Source organism: Convolutriloba macropyga, chromosome 10 (assembly GCF_964194025.1).
Source record: "Convolutriloba macropyga chromosome 10, txConMacr16.3, whole genome shotgun sequence".
NCBI lineage: Eukaryota > Metazoa > Xenacoelomorpha > Acoela > Convolutidae > Convolutriloba > Convolutriloba macropyga.
This window is the reverse complement of record NC_134477.1, coordinates 1,550,024-1,573,762: the sequence shown is the minus strand read 5'-3', so window position 1 is coordinate 1,573,762 and position 23,739 is coordinate 1,550,024. Positions and strand designations below refer to the sequence as shown.

Sequence of the window (23,739 nt, the reverse complement as noted above, 5' to 3'; positions counted from 1 at the left end):
GATTAAAATTTGATTGGGTACAGTTTTGTCAGATATCATCTATAGACGAGCAAAAGTGGAACCCAGAATGTTACTTTTGACTGATCAAAGTCGCAAAGTTTTTCCAGTCTTAATTCTCCGAAATACACATTTGCACTGAAGTATCCAAGTGACCTTGTGTCTTAAAAAATTTTTAAAATTTTCGACTGATGGTTTCACACAATGTTACACAATATCTGGTTCAAATGAGAACACTAAAATAGACTTTCTTGTAATTAACGGTACAAAACTATTCCGTTATACCAAGAATTCTGTAATACTAAGGAAACTTTTAAATCCGACTGATCAATGACTTTCGTGAAAAATGAAATTTTAGATATGAGTTATGGTAAAAACAATAAAAAACAATCATGAGTCTTATCACGCGCTGTTTGGGTCGAGCACAATCATCTATTAACAATTTTCGGTGGAGCGTTGTATTTCTTTAGTTGAGGTATAAATCTGAACGTGATACGTTGTATGAAAAGCACTTCATCTTCATTTGGTATTTCCATAAACATTTTTCTAAACACAACTTTTTCTAGACTAAATTCCCGAATCAGTGCAGCGTCCTGAGTTACAAAACAATCAATGTATACAGTTTAATTGTTTTCTTGTTTTGTTTTGATCCCTTATCCAACCTCAACCAATAGTTCTTTTCTTTTGAACTTAATTTTACTTGTCCGTGTTTGTTAAGCAATTTCAGCTTCATTACCATGGATAGACGAGCTGAAACAGTAGAAATAATAACTGACAATTTTCGGAAACCCAATGTGTTGATTGAAAAAAGAACCAAGAATATCTGCATTGTCTTTGAAATTTTGTTCATATTATTGGATTCTAAAAATGACCGAGAACCCCAAAAAAACGCAACTGTCTTCTGTTTAAAGTTGGTCCTGTTTTTGCGTCTTCATTTTCTTCTTTTATCCCGCCTTGCCAAATCTCGACTATATTGATTGCATAGGCAGCAATTTTCTTACTGTTGGAACTGTAGACCGAGTAAAATCAATCCTGAAAATATTCTCAAACTTTCCAACATTTTTTTCAGCTTGTCTATAAACTCTTTAATCATCTTCGATTAATTATGCAAACTCATTCCTGACTACTTAGCAAAGGAAGCAGGAAGTTATCATAAAATATGCTATCCAATAATCAAGCTTGTAAAACTTCATATCTCAACGCGATAGATCTCCACGTGATTAGAAACTTTGTGTTTCTGTAGCCAAAACACTTTTCTTCTTTGTTTTTGAAAGTTTTTAGAGACACTCAGAAACAAAGGAGCATCAAATCTTGTCAGCAAAATTGCACAATTTTTCTTGCTTTCCGATTAAATTTTCGTTTGGCACAGTTTTGCCAGATGACATCTATAGACGAGAAAAAGTGGAGCGCAGAATGTTAGTTTTGACCGATCTAAGTTGCAAATTTATTCCGGTCTTAATCCTACAAAACACACATTTGCAATTTGTGACTAAAGTCACCTTTTGTAAAAAAAAATATTTTTTAGTTCTGATTGATCATTCGGCGCAACAAACAAATAAGCTTTTTGTAAGTGATAAGAATTCAAAATTGAATCAACAAACTTCGGCCGCATTTTGACAAAAATTTCACTAATTTTCATTTTCGGTAGAAAAAGGAGAAAAAAATGGATATCCTACATGGTCATAAAGGGTAAATGAAACAATGATGGATGCCAAATATCCAAGTATAATGTAATCAGAGTGCAACTAAAGACTAAGAAAATAATCGTACTAAGAGAATAGTCTGGACAGTAAGAAATCTTGTTTGATACTTTTATGAAATCAAAGAGGCTTCAACCCGGGCTCCCCCATGTCCAAACCCCTCCTCACTCGTTCAACCCCCCTCCGTGCCCAACTCAATGGTCTAATTCAGTACTGAGTCAGAATCCAAATTAGGTCTAATTTTTGTGCTGAACTGAGTCAGTGCTAATTGTGTGAAAAACTCTGAATTATCTTCTGATTCAGAAGATTAACGAACTTCTCTTCGAATTTTGTTCTGATTCAGAGAAATTCAGAAACCATTTCACACTTGATTCTGAGTCAGTACTAAATCATGAAATTTCTCTGAATTTGTTCAGAATCGGTACTGATTGACATGGAACCACAGGTAAGCCCCCTTGAATTGGCTGCCCCCCCCCCCCCCAAATGACAAATTACTGCCCCTTGACTAACCCTAACCCCCTCCCCCGCAACTGAATTCAACCCCCCCCCCCCCCAATTCTTGCATCCCTGTGACCCCTATTTGTTACAAACCCTCCAATCCCCCAAACCTTTTACCTTTCATCTACCCCAACACCGCACCCCCACCTCGAATTCGTGGACAGTTGTGTACAATTTGCTTTAATCTGTGGACTGCCAAAGTTACTTTGCACCAACCGAGCACCCGGATCTTAGTGCCATAGTAAATCAGTGCTGATGCATTGTATTCCAATTGTATATTGTTGGCCCAGTACTGTATCAGTGTATCCTAAGAGTGTTTTTCTACCTCGTTATGTGCAGTCTGATTGCAGAGATACTTTTTTCTGACTTTCTGCACGTTAGGGGCACAAACGGACAAGGTCCGGAGAAAAATTAAGGAATGCAGTTCCGCACTATTTGCAAATATTTACAAATTACACGTAGACAACGAAGTATTACAAATATTTATGAATTATACTTTATTCATATTAAATTTCCAAGTTTGACCTGACCACACAATTGCTTCTGTTCCCTCTTAATCGCTTTTCCCCGACGTTTCTGGTAATCTTGTTTTCCGGTATCAAATATTTTTTTCTGTTTTTTAAGTATTACATAAAAATGGTTTTACAGCCATTCACGGCTAATCTTGATCATGAATTGTAAACTCAAATGTTTCATCATTGAGTGATGGATTCGTTCATCGAAATAAATTAAGATCAAAACAGGAAATTAATGATATAACGAAGAAGAAAAATTGACTTCTACTTTATTGCATTGTCAACGGTGGAGCTTAAGCACCTGTTAGTTTTCAAAAGAAGTTCAACAAAAGCAGCAATAAATTCCTTTGCGAAGTTCACTGTCATACTTAGAAAAATTCACTGAACGTTTTGACACATTATGATGAGGTAGACTTTAGGCGTAGTCCTAAAATGAACATTTTCGATGTTTAGTTTCAATTTTTGTTATAAAGACCAATTGCTGTCTAACTTTTTTGGTGGATTGTATCTCTGATTTGACTCTGTCCTTCTTGCCCTTCTTTCCCATCCACACCACTCCTTTTCCATATGTAGACTGCACCTTGTCATTCACTCGCAAGTCCACCTGAAAAGTGTTCACTTAACCACACAGGCAATTGTATACATGGTTAGAGCTTGACTCCTTTTACTTATTTGGACCAGAGATTTGTGAAAAGTCAGTTATTTATGGTTTTATTAGGCAGAGGACTTTAACAGAACTTTTCAATCAATTGACCGGGACTGTTTTTGGGTATGTTTGCCCTTTCATACGTTCAGAACACGGTTTGGATAATAGTGATTTTTCCAATCACTCAGACCTAATTGTGCTCCAGTTTCTGAGAAGCAATGGATCAAAATTTGCCGGGTTGACCTTTCTTGAGAACTAAATCAAATAACCATAAAAGGTTCTGGCCATGCAAAAGTTCCTAATAAGTTCTTGATATGGTTGCCAAAATTTCGATATTTTGTTTCGTTGTTTTGGATTTCTCTACATTGAGTTTTATGGTTTTATAAAGCACCATAAATATAAATTGTCTCAATTTTTTTTCAAAAATACAAAGTTTTATTCTTTTCCTGTATTATTATGACGTTTTCTCCACTCAGAGTGGAACTCTTTTGTTTTAAGAGTTTTCTATCAATGTTGATGTTTTTCAAGGTGAGCTATCTGGTTGAAAAGCAATCAAAAGTTCCAAAATTGGGCTTTGATATTGTTGCAAAGAAAAGTTCATGGTGATCAACCCGTGTTTTAAGTAGAAAGATACTCGTTTTAATAGCTAAAGGCGCTATGCTCAATTTGACTTGACTCTAATGCTTAGTAATAATACAGCGATGAGTCTGAAAACATTTTTTTCTGTATTTTGACAGAGATTTAACTACCGCATAAGCCCCGAGAGCTTAATTTTTTGGCCCTTTGATTGCTACCTTGTAAGTTTTTAATAATATGCGATTAAAAAATATGAAAAATACTAAACTTAAAGTTGATATCTTCCAATTTTGCCTGATCGCTGCCATAAACAAACTCTGCTGACAATTTTTTCAAACAAATGGAGACCAGTTTTGCTTTTTTGCAGCTTTCTGATAAACTGGAGTTTGACCTTGTTATATAGTAAAATGTTTTCTATCTTCGAGCAAACTGGTCGCAATTTAAAACTATTTTTCTTTTGAGAAAGTTTTCTGCCAATTAAAATATTTTCCGATTGATTACTTCAGATTGAATTTGGATTTATAACACGAGAGATAAAATTTGGTTGCTCTTTTATCTATACTTAATATAGGTCACTCTGCAGCATAATTTTTCCTGTACATCTACTTGTACATTATAAAATTTGTTTGCATATTTTTCAAATGTTTTTAGCTAAATGCATCGTGCCAAAAATTCTGAACTGTTATAAACGCAGCCCTTTTTGTCCAGAAGGTATCTCTTATCTAGAAATTGACACCGTTTGTTATCAAAACCTCCCAAATTTTGAATAGTAGACTTTGCAAATCAATCTTGTAAATCAAGCAAATAACGTATATGAGTTATAGATGCGACCTAGAAAAGGTTTCGATTTCTGAAAAAACTAAGGCAGACATAAAAAATTAAGATCCAACCTTTTAAAAAAATTGTGTTTATGAGAAGACCGCATTTATAAAGACCACCATAAAGCCTGAAAAAAGTGTTTTTGTTCCGACCCCCACTTTGTGGGGAGGGAGGAACTATATACTCAACTGGTTTTTTTGTTCAGTCAATTTTGGCCGACCGATATATTCATCGTACAGAATTGTGAGTGGTATCATTAAAAAGCCCGTCCAGCGTAGAATACGGAAATAGAAAGATTTTTTCAATATTCGTGTTTTACAGGGAATTATGGAGGTTTAAAGTTTTGTGAACATTCGACTGTTTTTGTTCACATTTTCAGTAATTTTTGACAAAACTTGCCACAATTTCGCTAATATAGTTCAAAATTATTTAAAATTTTTAACGACAGAGAGTTGTTGTTACCGTTAGAGATAGAAGAGCGTTGGTGAATTGTTGATTGAAGTTTTTTAGGCTAAAATTTTTGATAAAATTTTCAAAATTCAAGTTTTTTTCATCAAAAATGGCACAAAATATGCTTTTTTGGCCACTTTGTTAAAGTTTGCCAAATTTAGTGACCCAGAAACCCTAACACAGGTTCCCTAATCACAAAATGAGCGCTAGTTGCAATTACGCGCCGTATGAAATTCTTCTGGAATTAAAACTTTGCCGTTTTTTACAGATTTAACTCGATAATTATACAAAATGCATCTTTTTTCAATATTTGAAGAACTCCACTCAACAATTGGTCTAATTCGCAAGTAATTGGAATCCTTGGTCGTTTTGCCGGGCGCGCGACATAATCAAGGAGAGATTTGTTAAAATCATGGACTCTAAGAATCGGAGACTTTTTGGGTTTTTTATTCATGCTGCCTTTTTTCAAAATATTTGCTTTTGATTTTTAAAGTTAATTACTTAATTGTGGGGTCAAATGTAGATAGTTTGTTTTCAAACAACCAAAGGGTTTTTATGGTTTTGAGGAAGAGCTTTAGTGAAATTTAACTGAATTCTTGTCTTTTGCCTTCAATTGTTATTAGTTTGGCAGTCTGATATTTAAGTTTACCCACTAAAAGACCTAAATTTCTTCCTCAAGAGTTGCAAGTGAACCTTTTTTATTCATTCGGTTGTTATCTAATGTCTCTTTTGTTATTGAATGTTTTTATTTTAATGAAATTTCTGTGATCTTTGAACTTGTCAATTTTTTGTTTTATTTTAGTCAACATTTTGCTTATTCTCAGTATGTACAGGTCAACCTTTCCTCCTTATAGAATAAAAACTAATTTTGTGGCCCAAAAATTTCTTGCTTTTGTTACTACGAGTTTTCATACAAAATTTCCTGATTTTTGTGCATAATTGCCCAATTTTGCTGTTGCTCTTGTTTCTTTTGTAAATTTTCACATTATTTAACAAACTAACTAAAACTCTATACATTATTTGAAACTGAACATTATTTTTGTTTTCATAACATATGCTTTGAAGGGCTGCGACGCCGTTCTCTTGCCGAAACAGCAGAGTTTTATATTTTGCTCTTCATTTGTTGTTAATTTTTGGTTGTCTTATGCCAAATATTTTGTAACAAAAGATCTCAGTGTTCAACTGTAGATAAACAAGTGAACTTAAATAGCTGATATCGGTAAATAACTAATGGCTGTTTTGACCTTCTAGTTAAATTTCTAAAAAAAGAGTAATAGTATTTTTCAACTTATCCCTTTTTGTTCTGGTTTGGGTTGTTTCGTATTTTACAATGTTGTATCATTTTCGTAAATTAGCCCCATAATTAGTGCTTTTTTAATGTTTTGTTGAATCAAACAAAAATTTTTCTGTTGCTTAAACTTTTCAAATGATGTCTTCAGGTCTTAGACAATTTGTTTCAGAAGTATTTTGTGAAGTTTAGACACTTTTCAGTTTTTTGGTTCTTTTTGTTGTTATTTTGTGATAGTCGTTTTAGTACAAGATGTTATGATGATCAAAGGAGACGCAAATGAAGATGTTATATTCTCGCGGTTAACATCTTATGGTAAAGAGCAGTTAAATTTAATGGCTTCAAAACTGTTGTTTCGTAAAGTTGTTTGTAAAACTTATTAGTTCAGCTTGTATTTAATGTTATTTTATAGTCTGATGATTTAGTCTCATTATTAACAGTCGCAAATAGTTTTCCAAGTAGTTGCAAGACAAACTGTCTACCCTTTTAGTCGAAAGCTTTTGTTATCTATGAATTTTGAAATTATTTGTTTTTAATTAAAAAAGAGATAGACTTCTGAGATCTAATTTTATTTCTGTTGAGTTGTAGCCAAGCATCTCTATATACAATTCACATCATTTATCTTTTGAAATACAATTTGCTCTTCATAACGGTTTTATTTTCCTCAAATGGTCTTTCTTCTTGGACCAACCAGTTTTCATAAAACCAATTTTTGTGATTTTTGCAAAATTGCCACTTTTTTTGTAGGTTTTTGTTTTCTTTTCAAAGTGTCACTATAATGGGCGTCATTTTACTTACAAATGTTGTGAACTGCAGAAAATGCAAACGAAGATTTTTACTGTTTTTAGTGATCAGCTTAATATTGAATTGATTGGGGGGCATCGTTTTCGTGCATGATATTTCGTGCATTTTTTTTGGTTTTTGCCTGTATTTGTCGTTCTTTTTTTAGTCGTATGACATATCGGGAATAATGAAAGGCCTCAGTTGCTCTCTATTGAGGTAAAAATGACTCTCTAAATGATTTCATTTGTAGCTCAATGTTTCTAATCAGTTCGAATTTAATTCTTTTTTTTTAAAAAAAGCAATGTTTTAATAAACTTTTGCCGCTTTTGCTCCTGTCTAGCCGACTTGTTGCCAAGTCGCATTGAGGCAAAGTCCCAAGTTTTGTTCCAAAAAGTACCGGTTATTTTTCTTAGTATAATTTTTATCTGATGCCATTTTGATTTGGTTATTAGTGGTTTTCAAAAAATGGACAAGTAGTTTTGATCATAATTAATATTTGTAACTATTGATTTTTATTGCCGTCTTTTCTGGTAGTTCATATTATGGTAACCACAGGTATCATAGGCCATCTAGAGTAGACTATTTTATTCTTTTAGTAGTTCGTTGTATGATATGGTGATATGTTAATTTTTTTATCTCTTCCTCATTTGTTAGACGATTAAGTGAAACATGTAGATGAGCGGGGTCGGAACTTAATGTGCGAACAGACATTACCGAGCCTCATTGTTTTCATTGTAAATCAGGCATACGTTGTTTTTGTTTAATTTTTTCTTTTTCTTTTCTAGTTCATCATTTTAATCAATTGCTCACTTCACAGTTGAAAAAAATGTGACGTGAAAATGTTGAAACATTCTTGAAAAGACGTTCTTGAAAAGACGTCACTGTCATAAAAAGAAGCGTGTGTCGGACTAGAGATGGCTATACTATAAAAATTTAAGACGTATATTATTAAACTGAAAGTCTGCTTTTTGTCTGATGTTTATTCAAAAAAAGCTTCAATGAGTTGTTGAATCGTGCCGATACTTCCTACCATTGTAGTGTCTACTTTTGATAAGGATTATAAAACACCAATTTTGTTTTTGGTTCAATCTTTGAAAAGTTGTAAATGAGAGAAGCATTTTCTAGGAACGATAAAATGTCATAAACAAGGAAAAATGAGAAATTTGAATTGGATTATCTATAGTAATCTCTAATTGAAGTGTTTTAGCAATTTAATTGCTGCTAATAATTGTGTGATAATTCTGTCTTAATTTACTGTAAGTAAGATGAAAACTGCAAAAAGTTTATTCTTTTGACGAAGCAGGGCATGAAGAGAAATTATTGTTTTAGAAAAAGTACACTTATGAAGCAAAAAAAAAACATTTTGTGTATAAAAAAAAGCATCAATGACACAACATCCTATGAACGTCTCAACAACACAACCGTCATTGAGCCGGAAAATAACTATTTTCTTTATTTATCACTTAAGAAACAATAAACCTTGTAGAAATTACTTCAGAAATTACTAATAATTACTTTCCTCAAATCGGCAATCATTGATTTAAGTCTGTTTAACATTTTCTGAGAGCAGCCGAGGACAACATTAAAATTTCTAGGAAATTTATCGGGCAAATAGATCTCATCCAACGTAATTATTTCTGGCCAGGCGAGAGGGATTGTTTCAGAATTTGAGACGAAGCATTTTGAATACAGAGCATGAATTTTTTCTTTTTCTTTTCTAGTTCATCATTTAAATCAAGTGCTCACTTCACAGTTTAAAAAATTGTGATGTGAAAATGTTGAAACATTCTTGAAAAGACGGCAAAAGCATCGGAGATGCCTCCAAAATCTTTCAATTCGAATAAATCTCCCTATTTTTGTAGTATTAGGATCTCGGCACGTCACTGTCATGAAAAGAAGCGTGTGTCGGACTAGAGATGGCTATACTATAAAAAATTAAGACGAATAATATTAAACTGAAATTCTGCTTTCTGTCTGATATTTATTCAAAAAAGCTTCAAAAAGTTGTTGAATCGTGCCGATACTTGCTACCATTGTATTGTCTACATTTGATAAGGACTATAAAACACCAATGAATTTTGTTTTGGGTTCAATCTTTGAAAAGTTGCAAATGAGAGAAGCATTTTCAAGGAAGGATAAAATGTCATAAACAAGGAAAAATGAGAAAATTGAATTGGATTATCTATAGTAATCTCTAATTGAAGTGTTTTACCAATTTAATTGCTGCTAACAATTGTGTGATAATTATGACTTAATTTACTGTAAGTACGATGAAATCTGCAAAAAAAAAATTTATTGTGACGAAGCAGGGCATGAAGAGAAATTATTGTTTTAGAAAAAGTACACTTATGAAGCAAAAAAAAAACATTTTGTGTATGAACAAAAGCCTCAATGACACATCAGCCTATGAACGGCTCAACGATAAAACCTTCATTGAGCTGGAAAATCACATTTTTTTTATTTATCTGTTGAGAAACAATAAACCATTTAGCCATTGTTTATTTAGCAATTACATATCATATCGCGTGCGTTTAAGTTGCTCTCTTGATTTCAACAAGCAAGACGAAAATAGAAACAAATTTTACACTGAATCTTGAGCACCCTATATTGATCCCCCACCAACTTTTTTTGGCTGTTATCATATCAGAAGCACTGTGTATGTGAGCAAATCAATTATGTAGTGGTTCTTCAGCAGCTTATGTGGACCTCAAACCGGTGAGATCTAACCAAAACGACCCCCGCCCTAGTTTTTTTTATCTGGTGGGATAAAAAAAAACTTGGTACGCAATTGCGCATTCAATGTTAACAGTTATGAAAACCAGAGAAAGCAAGAAGGTTTTGTTAGCTGAGACTGACGAAACTACAGAGCTTAGTCAGGGGGCAAAACAATGCAATTCATCTTCGGGACTGACTCAGCAAATGAATATTTTAATAATTGATGACACCGCTTCCCGCTTTCAAGTGCCCCCCAAAACAACACTTTTCTACCCCGACAAAAAAGATAAACTGTACCAGTTATCTGTTATCGAACATCATCTTGGAAAAACTAAAATTAGATATGACCAGTGGGGACCGAACTTTGATGAGATGGTGTGCTCCAAATCAATATGGGCCTACTCGCAATTTACGCCTTTACTGTCTAAAGTGAAAAAGATACCACGCAATTCAGCGAAGCGGATAGACGAGATTGTGCAATCCGTGAGTTCACCAAATCTAGCTGCAACAGACATAAATCTAAATGAACTCCCAGACCTCGAAACCATCAGCAAAAAGCACATCCCAACCCTAAGGCTTATTCCTGTAAAGTTTCTGGTGAGATGGTCAGAATTACTAACATCCGTTATTGATGCTTGCATTTCACACGCGCAATCGTTAGAGAATTGGAAAAAGCTCTTCGCAATTAGCAAATGTGTTCTACGCGCGTCTAATCGTGGCGGTAAGAAACACAAGCAGCAGCAAGAGAAACAGTTGTTGAGCAGACTTGAGCGATGGAAATCAGGTGATTATGCTGCACTGTAGTATGAGGCGGCCTCAATGAAGCATTCAAATAAAACTAGCAATGAGTCAATAGACGCTTTAGCAGGCCGCGCGAAATCTCTTTGCCTGCAGGGGCAGTTTGGGAGGGCAGCGAAAGTTCTGTCTTCTGACGGCGTCGCACCTGACAATGCTGCAACGTTGAATGAACTTAAAAAGCTCCTTCCTAAGGAAAAGCAACCTGATCCCCAATTTGATCAAGATGCTAACACGAACGCATTTAAATTTGACGAGGCATCAGTATTCTCCCAAATCGAGTCGTTCTCCAAATTTACTGCAGCTGGGCGGTCAAAAATGTATCCCGAGCATCTGCTGCATGCAGTAAACTGTGGTGCCCCTGATCAGTCAAAGCGAGCAATCACTAGTTTAACGAAATTCGTCAACTTAGCCAGCAGGGGTCAGCTTCCCGAATTCGTTGCTCCTATACTATGTAGTGCAACACTAACTGCATTGAAAAAGTTGAAAGGTGGGGTTCTTCCTATCGCTGTTGGGGAAGTCATTCGACGTCTTATTGCTAAATGCATAGTTCGCGAAGCGAATTCAGAAGCTGCTGATCTATTTAACACAAAACAATTGGGAGTAGCAGTCAAGGGTGGTGCTGAGGGGATAGTACACGCAACAAGAGTTTCCTTTGAAAAACTGCAAAAATCAAAAAACTCCGGAATATTGCAGATTGATTTCAAAAATGCCTTCAATTCGGTAAAAAGAAGCAAAGTTTTGGAAGCAGTCGCAAAATTCTTACCTAGTGTTGCCCCTTTTGCGACCTTTTGCTACTCACAACACAGTCATTTGCATTTTAACAACACATACTTAAATAGCCAATCGTGAGTTCAACAAGGGGATCCTTTGGGGCCGCTTTTGTTTTCACTAGCTCCGTGGCCAATCATTAAAGAAATTGAAACAAAGATACCAAATCTAGTACAGCATAATTGGTATTTGGATGATGGCATCCTTGCTGGTACTCACCAAAAAATTGCACAGCTTTGAATTTGTTGACATATTTGGGTGAAGGATGCGGTTTAGAGCTCAGAATAGAAAAATGTGAGCTTTGGTCACCCGTTTTTCTGAACGCTATAGACAACAGAGTAAAGAGAAATAGCAAAGAAGGACTTGAGATCTTGGGCGCTGCCATCGGCAATCCCAGCTTTGTTGCTGCATCTTTGAGAAAAAGAGTCAACAAAATAGAAAAACTAATCGAAAACCTGGCGTATCTAGACGACCCACATTGCGCGCTTGGAATTCTTCGAAGCTGTCTTAGTGCCCCAAAGATGGTATATTCCCTGCGTTGTAGCACTCCATCTGAAGAATCCTCTGTTATTTTGCAGGATTTTGACAATCTTCAGAGAACAACATTTGAGAATTTGTTAGGCACCGTTATAAGTGACAGCGCTTGGAAGCAGGCTTGTCTACCAATAAACGAAACTGGCATTGGTATTAGACAAGCAGTTGACCAATTGAAAGCGGCGTTTGTTGGGTCAGTATCACAGGCAGACGCTTTAGTTGAACAAATAACCGGTGAGAAAATTACAGACAACCAAATTTTCAAAGAAACAGTGGAAGAACTGCAGAATCTAGAAATTAGCCAATATACACAACACAAGATCCAGGAGGCACTTGACGATGCTGCTTTTTCTGACCTTCTTGGTAATCAGATTTCAAATCGGGAGAAAACTCGTTTGTTTTCACTAACGCTGCCTCAATCTGGTGCCTGGCTTTCCGCACCTCCAATCCCTAGTCTGGGCCTTCACCTTCAGCCAAATGAATTCAGAGCCGCATTGAAGTATCGGGTTGGTGTTCCGTTATACATTGAGGAACGAAAATGCCCTTACTGTCAAAACGGCAGACTGGACCAGCTGGGTGATCACGCTTTGAGCTGTCATTGTCGGGGGGATATGATATCACGGCACGATAGAGTGAGGGATAGAATATTTGCTGCTTGCTCGACCGCAAACTTATCAACCGTCTGCGAACAGAAAAATTTGATTCCAGATAATAACTCAAGGCCAGGAGACATATACTTTCCCAGCTGGTCAGCGGGACAACCATCTGCATTAGACGTAACCATAACTTCCCCACTGCAGCTCAGTCTAATTTCAGATGCGGCGAGCAGGTGTGGTTTTGCTCTGACAAATGCTGAAGATAGGAAATATGAACAATATGCTCAAAAATGTGCCGAAATAGGTATCCAGTTTGTACCACTCGCGTTTGAATCTTTCGGGGGCTTCTCAGATTTGGTTTGAAAAACTTTGAAACGTATAGCCTTGCTTGCCGATAACCGAAACTTTCAACCAGCTGGTTTATCAATTGCCTACAATCGGTTATCTCAAGGAGTCTCAGTGACTTTAATGAGAGGTTCAGCCACAATGCTGATCGCCAGAGATCCCCTGTTATGAGATTCATTCCTGCGACAACACCCTCAGCCCCACAATGGTTAATTTACAGTCTTGGCTCTCCCAATTATAGTTGCCCAGTTATTGCTGTGCGCAAATTTGCTTGTCACCCAATGAGTGGGGACAATGCTCATTTCTTCCGTTCAATCCGATTGTGTGGGTTGATGATAACGAAATTTTGAAGACGCGATTTTGAGGGTTTCTGGTAACAAATAAAAGGCAAATACTCAATTGCGTGGGCACCATGGTGATTTGTGGGCACAAGGCTGATCGCAAGAAAACTTTCTGAGAATCGACTGACTTTAAAATGATTTCAACCATGATTTCCCCAACCAAGCATATCTTGGAAAAATGTTTTTTTATTTTAGCAATTACTTTAGAAAAGACTAAAGATTACTTTCATCAAATCCGCAATCATTGATTTAAGTCTGTTTAACAATTTTCTGAGAGCAGCCGAGGACAACATTAAAAATCCGAGGACATTTCTCAACCTAATACATCTTTTGCAACGTAATTATTTATGGCCAGGCGAGAGAAGCTGTTTCAGAATTTGAGACGAAGCATTTTGAATACAAATACACAGAGCATGAAGTCACGACATCCGCCCACTTCCACGCAAGATCTTGACGTGGAATTGATGAACTTAACGTTTCCTAAGATCCTACTTAATTTTCCAGGTCCTTTGCGTTTTTTTTTACAAGCGAAAAATTGTAAAAGCGCAGATAAACTGCTGCAAAAAAGTTCTGATTGTGATGCAGAGGTGCAAATTGATTTAATATACTTCCACTCCAGACACACAACACGTATTTATAGCCATGCTTACTGTTTGGTATTTCCATCCATCTGTATGACCAGGGTGAGATACTTCTATATAAGGAAAGAGTGGCTGTGATCCATCAAGCTTCAGAGCTATATGGTCGCATGCAACATCCAAAGTGTACTCGTCCAGTCTAAAGCAGGAAAAATAAAAACTTTAATTAAATGTTAACGAAACGATAATTAAGGAAACTGCCAGTTAACTTTAAAACAAAATCACAAAAATAACAATTCTTGCAGGAATGTGATAAAATAAAAATTTTGGCAGTGCAGGACAAAATTAAATTGGTTTTGAAAAAGAGAGGGGGTAAAATTTGATTCATATTAGCTGTGAAGAGGACCTTGAGACCCCGAATAAAAAGACCCCGAGAAAATGGTGAGGCGTGACCCAGAAACTCAGCCAACAAAAGTAACAAATGACGTCAGGCATTAAAAAAACAAATGCGGAGCGTTAGAAATTGGAGAAATAAATCACGATTTTAATTTGATGGTGCGTTATCAACGGGTCGCAACAGAACCGAGGAAGACGATGAATTGAACAGATATGAATAATCAGACAAAATTATTCTCAATATCCCTTCAGGGCTATTAAACATTTAAGGCCCGGAGCTCGGTGTCACACTATATCAGTACTGAATCATTAAAAAATAAATTCTGCCTTTCTGGCTGACCCTATTTCTAATCATGCCAGGTTTTAGAAGTTAATGGATTTTTTCCAGAGTGACTCATTTGCTCATGCATTAGCAATTCTGATCAACTTCTTAGCATAAGTTTATTTTGACTGGTTTTCTACTTGACAAAAGTAACACTCGAACGACTCTCGATGAGCATTAGTAATTATAGTCTGATTTTTTTCTGTTTACGCGTAAGTACTGTCTAGCTTTCTCTGCACATGAATAATTAACCGCATTTGAGTCTTAGAGCATTTCAGCTCGTTTCTGGACCAGCACATTTCAAGAGTAAAAGTTTAATTCAGTTTTGAAACATTGCATCTCCAGAATATTTTCAGTTTTTTATGTGCAGTTATTTTTCATTATGATTTTGCTGATGTCATTGAGTTGGGCAGGCTAAATTTATCCCATGTTGTCTGAAATTTACTCATATCCTAAAAATTGGTCTGAGCAGAATACTTTTTTTAGTCTATAACTGGTAATTACTATGGTAGAACACAAACTCACGTACAAGTACCCACGCGTAAGTTCGAATCGCATATTAAACAAACCTTTTTGGCAGGAATTAGGCTGAGCAATTTGTATTTCATGCAGTAAATTTTACTCGAAAATCAAGACTAACCATTGTAAATTGTGACATTAACAGATTGATGCCTTTTGGGTGATTCAGCGCTGATTTTCTCTGTCACCAACCTCTGGGTACCGCCTAGCTTTCATCTGTACATGCTTAATTAATGCCTTGCCTTTATCTGTTCATGTAATCGTCAATAAAATAATTTTGCTTTTAATTTTTAACACTTGCTTTGAACTCGTTAAAGAGACTTTCAAAGAAACATTCCAGAAGTTACAGTGGATAAACATGCTGTTACTACTTCGTCACAGAGGACAACCAGGCACAGGTTATTATGCTCAGATGAGTTATGAAACAGATTTTTGATCTCAATGCCGTCAATCTGTCAGGTGAAGAAGACCTCAAATACGTTTAGATTTATCTGGTTCAATGCTGTTCGAAATGTGTTTTCAAGTTTCAGCACTGCTTTGAGACCAAAGTACAGACAGTAGCATCTCACAGAAATTTTCAATATTCTCTGCATTCACTGGAAAACGTTGTTGGAAAGAACACACAAAGGGCGCAATTTGGTCAAGCATTTTTTGGCACTTAATTACGACAAAGGTAGATCAATTTCACCGATATCGGGAAATTTAAAAAAATGCTGTGAAAACCTGTGAAATTACTCACTCTCCCTTATCCCGTTCATTTTTGTTCTCATTGTCCAGCCATCCAAGTGTACAGAAGTGATCTTCATCATAACCCACTTTGAACAAATAATCGCCCGACTTCGAGCCTTGGTCCCCGGGTCCTCTTCCAGTTCGTGTTCTAACTGCAGTAATCACTAAAAAAATTACTCTTCCGGAAAAAAACAAAAATGGTACCCTCAGCGATTCAGAAGAGAACAAATTCACTGTCCCGAGCCCAATTATCTGAGTGAAATTTTCTGAGAACGATTTATCCAACACAGCACCCCGTATTTCTCGAATTTTTGTACGTTTAAATCTGTTCATTTTCTTAGTAGTGCAAAAATTCAGTAAGTTTCCGAAAGAGAATCCAATGTCCATGGTGTTATTACCGAGAATAAAAATTTTACCAAGAATAATTAAACAATATGTTCAGTCAATATACAGGCCGATTTTCATCAAATATACAACAATTATGTCCTGTAGCAGACTTCCACAATTGCTGCAGCTACAAAACAAAAAAAATGGACACAATCTAATCAAAATCTAAAGAGGGCTACCCAGGTTGAGGTGCCAGACCGAAAGTCGATATGTCCAGACCGTCCCAGACGGAAAGTGTCCATGTCCAGACCCTCCCTGACGGAAAGTGCCTATGTCCAGACTTTCGTGCATTCAAAATTTTTCGTGCGTTCATCGTGCGTTCAAAACTCCCTATGTCCAGACTTTCGTGCGTTCAAAATCTTATATGACCAGACTTCAGTGCGTTCCAAATTAAATTTCGTGCGCTCATTTGTGCGTTCAAAAACACCTATGTCCAGACTTTCGTGCGTTCAAACGTGCTTATGTCCAGGCTTTCGCGCGTTCAAAATCTTATATGACCAGACTTTAGTGCGTTCTAAATGATAAATCGTGCGCTCATTTGTGCGTTCGTGTCCCGACTATCGTGCGTTCAAAAACACCTATGTCCAGACTTTCGCGCGTTCAAAATCTTATATGACCAGACTTTAGTGCGTTCTAAATGAAAAATCGTGCGCTCATTTTTGCGTTCATGTCCAGACTATCGTGCGTTCAAAAACACTCATGTCCAGACTTTCGTGCGATCAAAAATGCGTATGTCCAGACTTTCGTGCGTTCATGTTCAGATAACGTTTTTATAATGTATTCGTTTCAAGTATAGATACGTTAGGGTGATGGTTGTGATGAAGTGCCCAAGCAGTTGCTACATTTTGTTTAATAAAAGATGTTCGATGAAAGTGTTGGCTGAAGGGGGTGCCAGCGACCGAGTTATTAAAGTATGATTTGCTTTGCAACTTCAGCAAGGGTTTATAATTCTAGGTGTGAAATTGTTTTAAACAAAGCAAAATGTTGGATGCGAGTTTTCCTGCGTTCGATGTTTTGTAACTTTTGAACTCAAGTGAGTTGAGGTTTTCTTGGTAGAAAGCTTTCACTTGAGTGAGCACTCTATTAAGAGTGTTTAGTCAAACATGGCCTCATTAGTTTTTGGCATTCTTGTTTCCAATCAAAAAATTTTCGTGCGCTCCGAGTCACAATGTCCAGACTTTCGTGCGTTCAAAATTGCTTATGTCCAGACTATCGTGCGTTCAAAATTGCATATGTCCAGACTATCGTGCGTTCAAAATTGCATATGCCCAGACTATCGTGCGTTCAAAATTGCATATGTCCAGACTATCGCGCGTCCTTTTTTTTCCAGACCGTGTAATTTTGAACGCACGACGCCACCTTGTGCGTTTATTTCGGTCTGGACATATCGACTTTCGGCCTGGGACCTCAACCTGGGTAATAGTACTTCGGTTTCTTCTGTGAGCAAAATTAGTTGAGAACTTGCCTGTTTTTTCTTCTTATTTAACTCGGCTATATGTTTTGAACACCGACCCCCTTTTTAATCACATTTGTCAGCTTGTAGCTTGGTCTAAATAAAAACAGATAACATATTTTTTATTTTAAACAAAAGATTAAAATCTACTCTTAATATTTGGTTCAATGCTTAAGTTAATGGTTTTCTGGCTTTGGTTATAATGGCTTTGATAAAATCTTTTTTATTTGGAATATTTGCATAGTTTGTGTGTTTTAACATTAACACTGGAGACAGGTCTCATTAGAGCTGAACGCTGAATCAATTAGTCATCATAAGTATTTTGATGAGTTATTAGCTGTTATTTTTTAATGACTTGTAATCTGATTTTTAGCATTTTTTGACAGTTATTGTCTTCCTTCGACTGATCGTAAGATATAGTCTGGATAAGAAGAGATCTCAATGACTTCCTGTAGAGTTAGCAATGAAATTGTTATAGGAATTATGTTGATAACTAATAGTCTTCTTGACTTAAAACTATTGAATTGGTTTTTTGTTTTTTTTTCAACAAATATAATTTTTTTCCATCTTTGCGGTTTTTCCCCTCTCCTTTCCTTTCTTTAATGGTTTGAACTGATTTGTTCACACAAAATTTATTTTCGAAAAAAACTTTAGTGTTTGAAAGTTTTCTGTCATTCTTTGGAAGACAACTAAATCTAAAATGATGAGTGGGGTCAGAACTTCAAATGCAATCGCAACTTTGTGAGCGCCCTGTTTTCTTTATGTTCGTCAATTCTGTATGACTCTCATGTGGTCATCCTTTTAAATAAGATAATCCTTTTAAATCATACAATAGAAATTTTTTATTCAAAAAAGTATCATCTCCTGAAAAAAAGAATGACCGGATACTCTTTTCAATGTTTCTGTTTTTCAAACTTTTCCCCTACAAAACTTTTGTTTGTAGGATAGAGTCTAACGCCTAGCTTCGAGTCGAAAACGCGTTTTAATTGCCATCAAATCCGTAGGAAATTGTTTTGAACAAAAAACTTATTTTTTGAGGTCACTTGATTCTGATAAGATTGTGACAAAAAACTCGAGCGAGATTGATTCTAATCAGAGGTCATTTTGAGCCGGAATCGACAAGGTAGCCTACTTCAAGAAGTGGAAATTTAACACACAGCAATGATTGACAGGACAAGGTTTCCTTCTGGTGTACTCTGCGCCTGGGAAGCAGAACTCCTTAGCCCTCTTCTGATCTTGTATCTGTACACAAGTGTCCAGAGTGACATTGAACTCATGTGCTATACAGAGTCTGTCCTGGAAGTAGACTGGTCTCTTGTCTCCCCATGCTTTTTCACTGCCACAGAACATATCACAGCCAGGCTCTCCGTAGGGTTCACCCCACTCCGACAGGTAGGGATCTGCAATCAACATAACAATGACTTTCACAAATTTGGCCAGAAAATCCATCAAGAATTGGTTGAACATCAAACAAATCGGGTGAAATTTTACAGCCGGAATCTTGATTTTTAGTGATTGGTTTCTAATAGCGGACTTCAATGCATTTCGTGCTCCAATTCCTCATTTTCACCTAAATTTGTTGGAAAAGTTTTCTTGGGGCAATGAAACTGCCATTTCAAGCTTGATTTAAAACAAAACAGAAACCCTGGTTTACTGCCCAGAAGGAGAAACATTTTAACATTTCATTTTATTAAAGCATACTTCATGAGACAAAGTTTCAGAATTTAAAACCTAAAAAAGTGCTAAAAAACCTGCAAAATACAATAAAAAAAATTGTTTAAATAATTGCAGGTTGATATTTTATTTTTTCCTACCCCTTCTACACCTCACTTCTGCCCGTACGTAGTTATGCAACCCACCCCCTGCCACTCCCTAATTGATGAGTTATCTTTTGTATTCAGCAAACCTTGAATAGAAAAAAAAGGAAGAGCAACAGACCTCAGATTAAGAACAAATCACTTACCCGGGCAGTGTTGTCTATCCTTAACACCTAAACAATAAGACCTCCTTCATTCACTCAAACTAAAAAAAAATTTCTGAAGAAAAGTAATATATTGATCTAATGAAAATATTTGGAAAACACACCGAATTGTTGGCTTTGATGGCGCATTTCGTCAGAAAATATCGTTGAAAAATTAATTTTGACAACTTCTGTGACAATCTTAATTGCACCATGGCTCGAACTTGCATTCTATCAAGAATGCTCTTAAGATGTTCAAATTTTCAAAGAAATCATAACAACATAATTTCTACAAATATAGAAGATATTATGTTGGTTAAAGCAAGTATTTGGATAAGAGTGTTCGTATAAATTTTAAATGTTTATAGTAAAAATTTTACATTTTTTGGTTTCCCTTTCTTTTTTCTAGGCATGAGTTTGGGTGCCAGTAAGAGAACCTCCTGATTTTTATAAAGAGTTGTTTTATATTCGTAATAACTCTTCAATCACCTTTTTTAAAAACTTTCCTTTTCTTGCTGTGAATGTATGCGTTTTTACCACTTTATTACCATTGAAAATTTTTCTCAAATATTAGCTCATATTGCTCTCAAAAAATATCCCTTTAATTTAAAAAATTTTTGATACTATCTAAACTGAGATATGTTATTCTCAATCTATTCTTTTATTAAGGTTTGAGAATAGGTTCCTGCTTCCGCTAAATTGAATACCTAGCCTGCGGACTTATGGAGAGGGCTCGAAGGAAACGGAGAGAAACAGCCATTTCAAAACAATAATATCTGCTGTAACCACACATAAAAATTCATAAAACTCTTGAAAAATCATGACAGACCAGTATTTAAAAACAACTTGAATTAGAAAAACAGAAAAAACCAAACTCTTACATAACAAAGGCTCAAAAAGCAAAGAATAAATTGTTTAGGCAAATAAGAAAGCTCGAAAAAATAGGCAAGTCAAATGCTAAAAAACTTGTCTAAAATGATAGAAATAAGAGAAAATTGTTTAATACAAAGGGAATCAATTAAATTTTGTTATCGGTTTGTTGTCGTTTGTCTCAAAAAAGATATAACCAAATAACTGTACTTACTTGGTATCTATAAATTCGTTAAGCAAAAAATATTTTTTCAATTCATTCGTACGTTAGCAAAACAGAACAAAAAGGGAAAAATAGATAATTAGTTTACCTTAAAGTCAGCAAAACAGCTGAAAAACAATATGATAATTAAAACACGAAACCCAAAACAACAAAAAATCTGTTCTGAAAAGCCGACGATAAAAATATTCAGTCGTTTTAAGAATATTTGATCACACCGTACTCATCCACTCATTTGTTCAGTTCAGCTCACCACTCAAATTTTTCACTGGATTTTTTTTGTTCATGCTATTCCAGCTCTTTATTTTTCTGCAAAAAACGACATTAGAATGAAACGACGAGTAATTGATACTTCTCTAATTTCATTTTCACTGGTTCATGATTGTTTTCAGCTAACCTTAGATTCTGAGAGCAATTGAATTTTGTTGCAAAAAAGATGTTCTGTACTACAGCAAAAAATTTTCCTGCAACATATTTGGAGAACAGTAAATTATTGGTACACCATAAATTGATTCAATTAAACTATAACGGTTTGTTAGCCGTCAGCATATTTTGTTCATATTGTACAGTGAACTTGTTAACACTCACCGTTCGAAAAACGTCCTTCTCTTAAAGACGCTGCTTAGATTACACCACACCTAAACTTGTTCAGGTAGGACCTTTTCACCATCAATTTTGCATTCTGAGCAAATTTGCAAGTAAATAATTAGCATCCTGTTTCAAAGCCTAGACAAAAACGTTTTAAGCGTTTCAATTCATTGAAGTTTTTTTGATACTTCTAGGAAAAACTGTTTTGTACCAACAAAATTCCTTACAAATGAAAACCGTTAGTAGTTCCTCAAAACTGTTTCTCATATGTATCTGTTTCCAGATAGTAATTTTTTCAAAGGAAATTTCATCGTAAAATTATCGAAACTGAACGCAATTTTTTTAATCAAAATTGCGAGGTAAAAGATCGGAAAAGAAGTGCCACAACAAAGAGACTTATAAAATTTGTTTGAAGAAAAACAGATGTGAAACGAAAAGTTACCGCAGTTAAAAAGTTTTTACTTATCAATTTGGTCACAGCAAAACAAACATAAAATCGATCTACTACTCAACCAACTGATTGGCAAGGTACATGTGACATGAAATTCTTCATGAAGACACCGTATCATTTTATAATAGCTATAATTATATAGAATTATAACAACAAGTTTATCTACCAACAATTAAAGTTTTCTGTTTCATTGACCAGTGATATTTTTCAACTGACTCTCAATCAAACACTTTACTGAAATTGAATACAACAAAAATTTTTACTGATATTGAGAAAAAATTTTCAACTGAAGATTCTTTGACGTACCTTTGTAATTGAAGCTCATTTTAAGGTTTGCGCAGCCTTCGACTACTGTAATAAAGTCAACACTTTCAGCTTCCGATTGAAAAACAATATCTGCTCGGTGTATAAGCTACTTTTTTCTGTGTGAATTTTATAAAATAAAGAAACTCCTTCATTTCAGTATGAGACAAATTCTGGCCAAAGAAAAGAGACTGAAAAATCACCTGGTACTTTTTTATTACTTAGGAGATTAATACTTTCAATAAAACCTGATTTTATATCAATTGCAGCGTTTTTGGCTTCTAAGAGCAATCTGGATCTCAAAGATGCCTTATTTGTATAGTAATAAACTTTTCAAATGCAAGTCTCATTATAATTGAGATTTTTCACGATGGAGACGACAAATGTTTTTTTTCCTAGCCTAACGCAAAAAAAACCGATTCTTATGATGTGTAGCTCAGTCTGAGAAAATTTCGAATGAATTTTTGACGAAGATTTTTTATTTGCAAACACTAGTCAGACTCCTGAAATTCCCGTTAGCTTTGAAAGATTAGCTTCTAACTTGTTTGCTTTTATGTCCAGGTCAACATATTAAATAATGCACTAAGCTTTAAGGCGGGTTCGCTTTACAAATTTTGTTTCATTTACTTGAGTAAATATTATCAGTTGGTTCGCTAACGCTGAAAAAGGTAACGTACGTTGGAGCACCCCGATTTTTTTGCAATATTAACTGTAACCATTATTCTAATTTTTTCATAATCATTTTGTTATCATATTATACATTGTTCGGATGAAGAACCTGATTATATTTACTTTTCGAAGAGTTATTGATACTCTTCAGTTTTGATTCTCATCAAGCGTCATCCAGTCGAGCATTTAAGATGTGAGAAAACCACTCCATCATACATCTGCATTTTTTTACGGTTTTTTTCTTATTTATCAGAAGCAATGTAAATCATATAATTTATCATACACCTCAGAGCTGGTTGGCTTCAACAAAGAATGTGTTCACACAGCGCGTAATCATTGAGCGTAATATTTTTTCATTTTCGTCATTTTATTTTTCTGTCATTTACATGTTGGGCACCATATTAAAAAAAAACAACCCTGATCAGAATCCTCCAAAGTCACCTCTGATCAGATCACTTTCAGACCATTCTTCATTCGTTCACGCTGTTAAAGATTTTCCAGAGAAAGTAACTTTTCTAGACCCTTGATGCGCTCAATGGTGTTCTGATCAGGTCATTTTGGTTGGTATGACCTCAACCTGTTTAATTTGAGTGAACCTGGACATTTGAAGTGTTCGTCTCTCCCATCGAAACAGTCAGTCTTCCCATCACACTCCTTCTCCTTAGACACACACATTCCATATCCACATCCAAACTCACTCCCCTCTGACTCCCCTCTCTCCAAATCACAACCTCAAATTTAAATTCTATTCCAGTTTTCTCAAACTCTTTCTTTTGAATCTTTCCGGATAATTTTCAGCCTAATCCGCTCATCTACACTCACATTTTTATAGATGATGTTCATAAACCTGCAGCAAACGTAAGACTAGCCTTGCTGTAGCTTTTAACCCCTGAATGAATTCTGTTCATTTTTGGTGGATTTTTTA

General features: G+C 35.4%; 1 protein-coding gene across 1 annotated transcript; it reads right to left on the bottom strand.

Annotated features, from left to right (window-relative positions):
• Positions 1 to 608: 608 nt before the first annotated feature.
• Positions 609 to 23,511, bottom strand: LOC142347842 (uncharacterized). Its single transcript, XM_075398962.1, has 7 exons — positions 23,411 to 23,511; positions 19,717 to 19,743; positions 18,911 to 19,153; positions 15,924 to 16,077; positions 14,020 to 14,146; positions 3,201 to 3,314; positions 609 to 747 (listed from the first exon to the last, which is right to left on the bottom strand). The coding sequence occupies exons 1-7, from the start codon at positions 23,487 to 23,489 to the stop codon at positions 730 to 732; spliced, it is 762 nt and encodes a 253-aa protein (XP_075255077.1). The 5' UTR covers positions 23,490 to 23,511; the 3' UTR covers positions 609 to 729.
• Between the last annotated feature and the right edge of the window lie 228 nt (positions 23,512 to 23,739).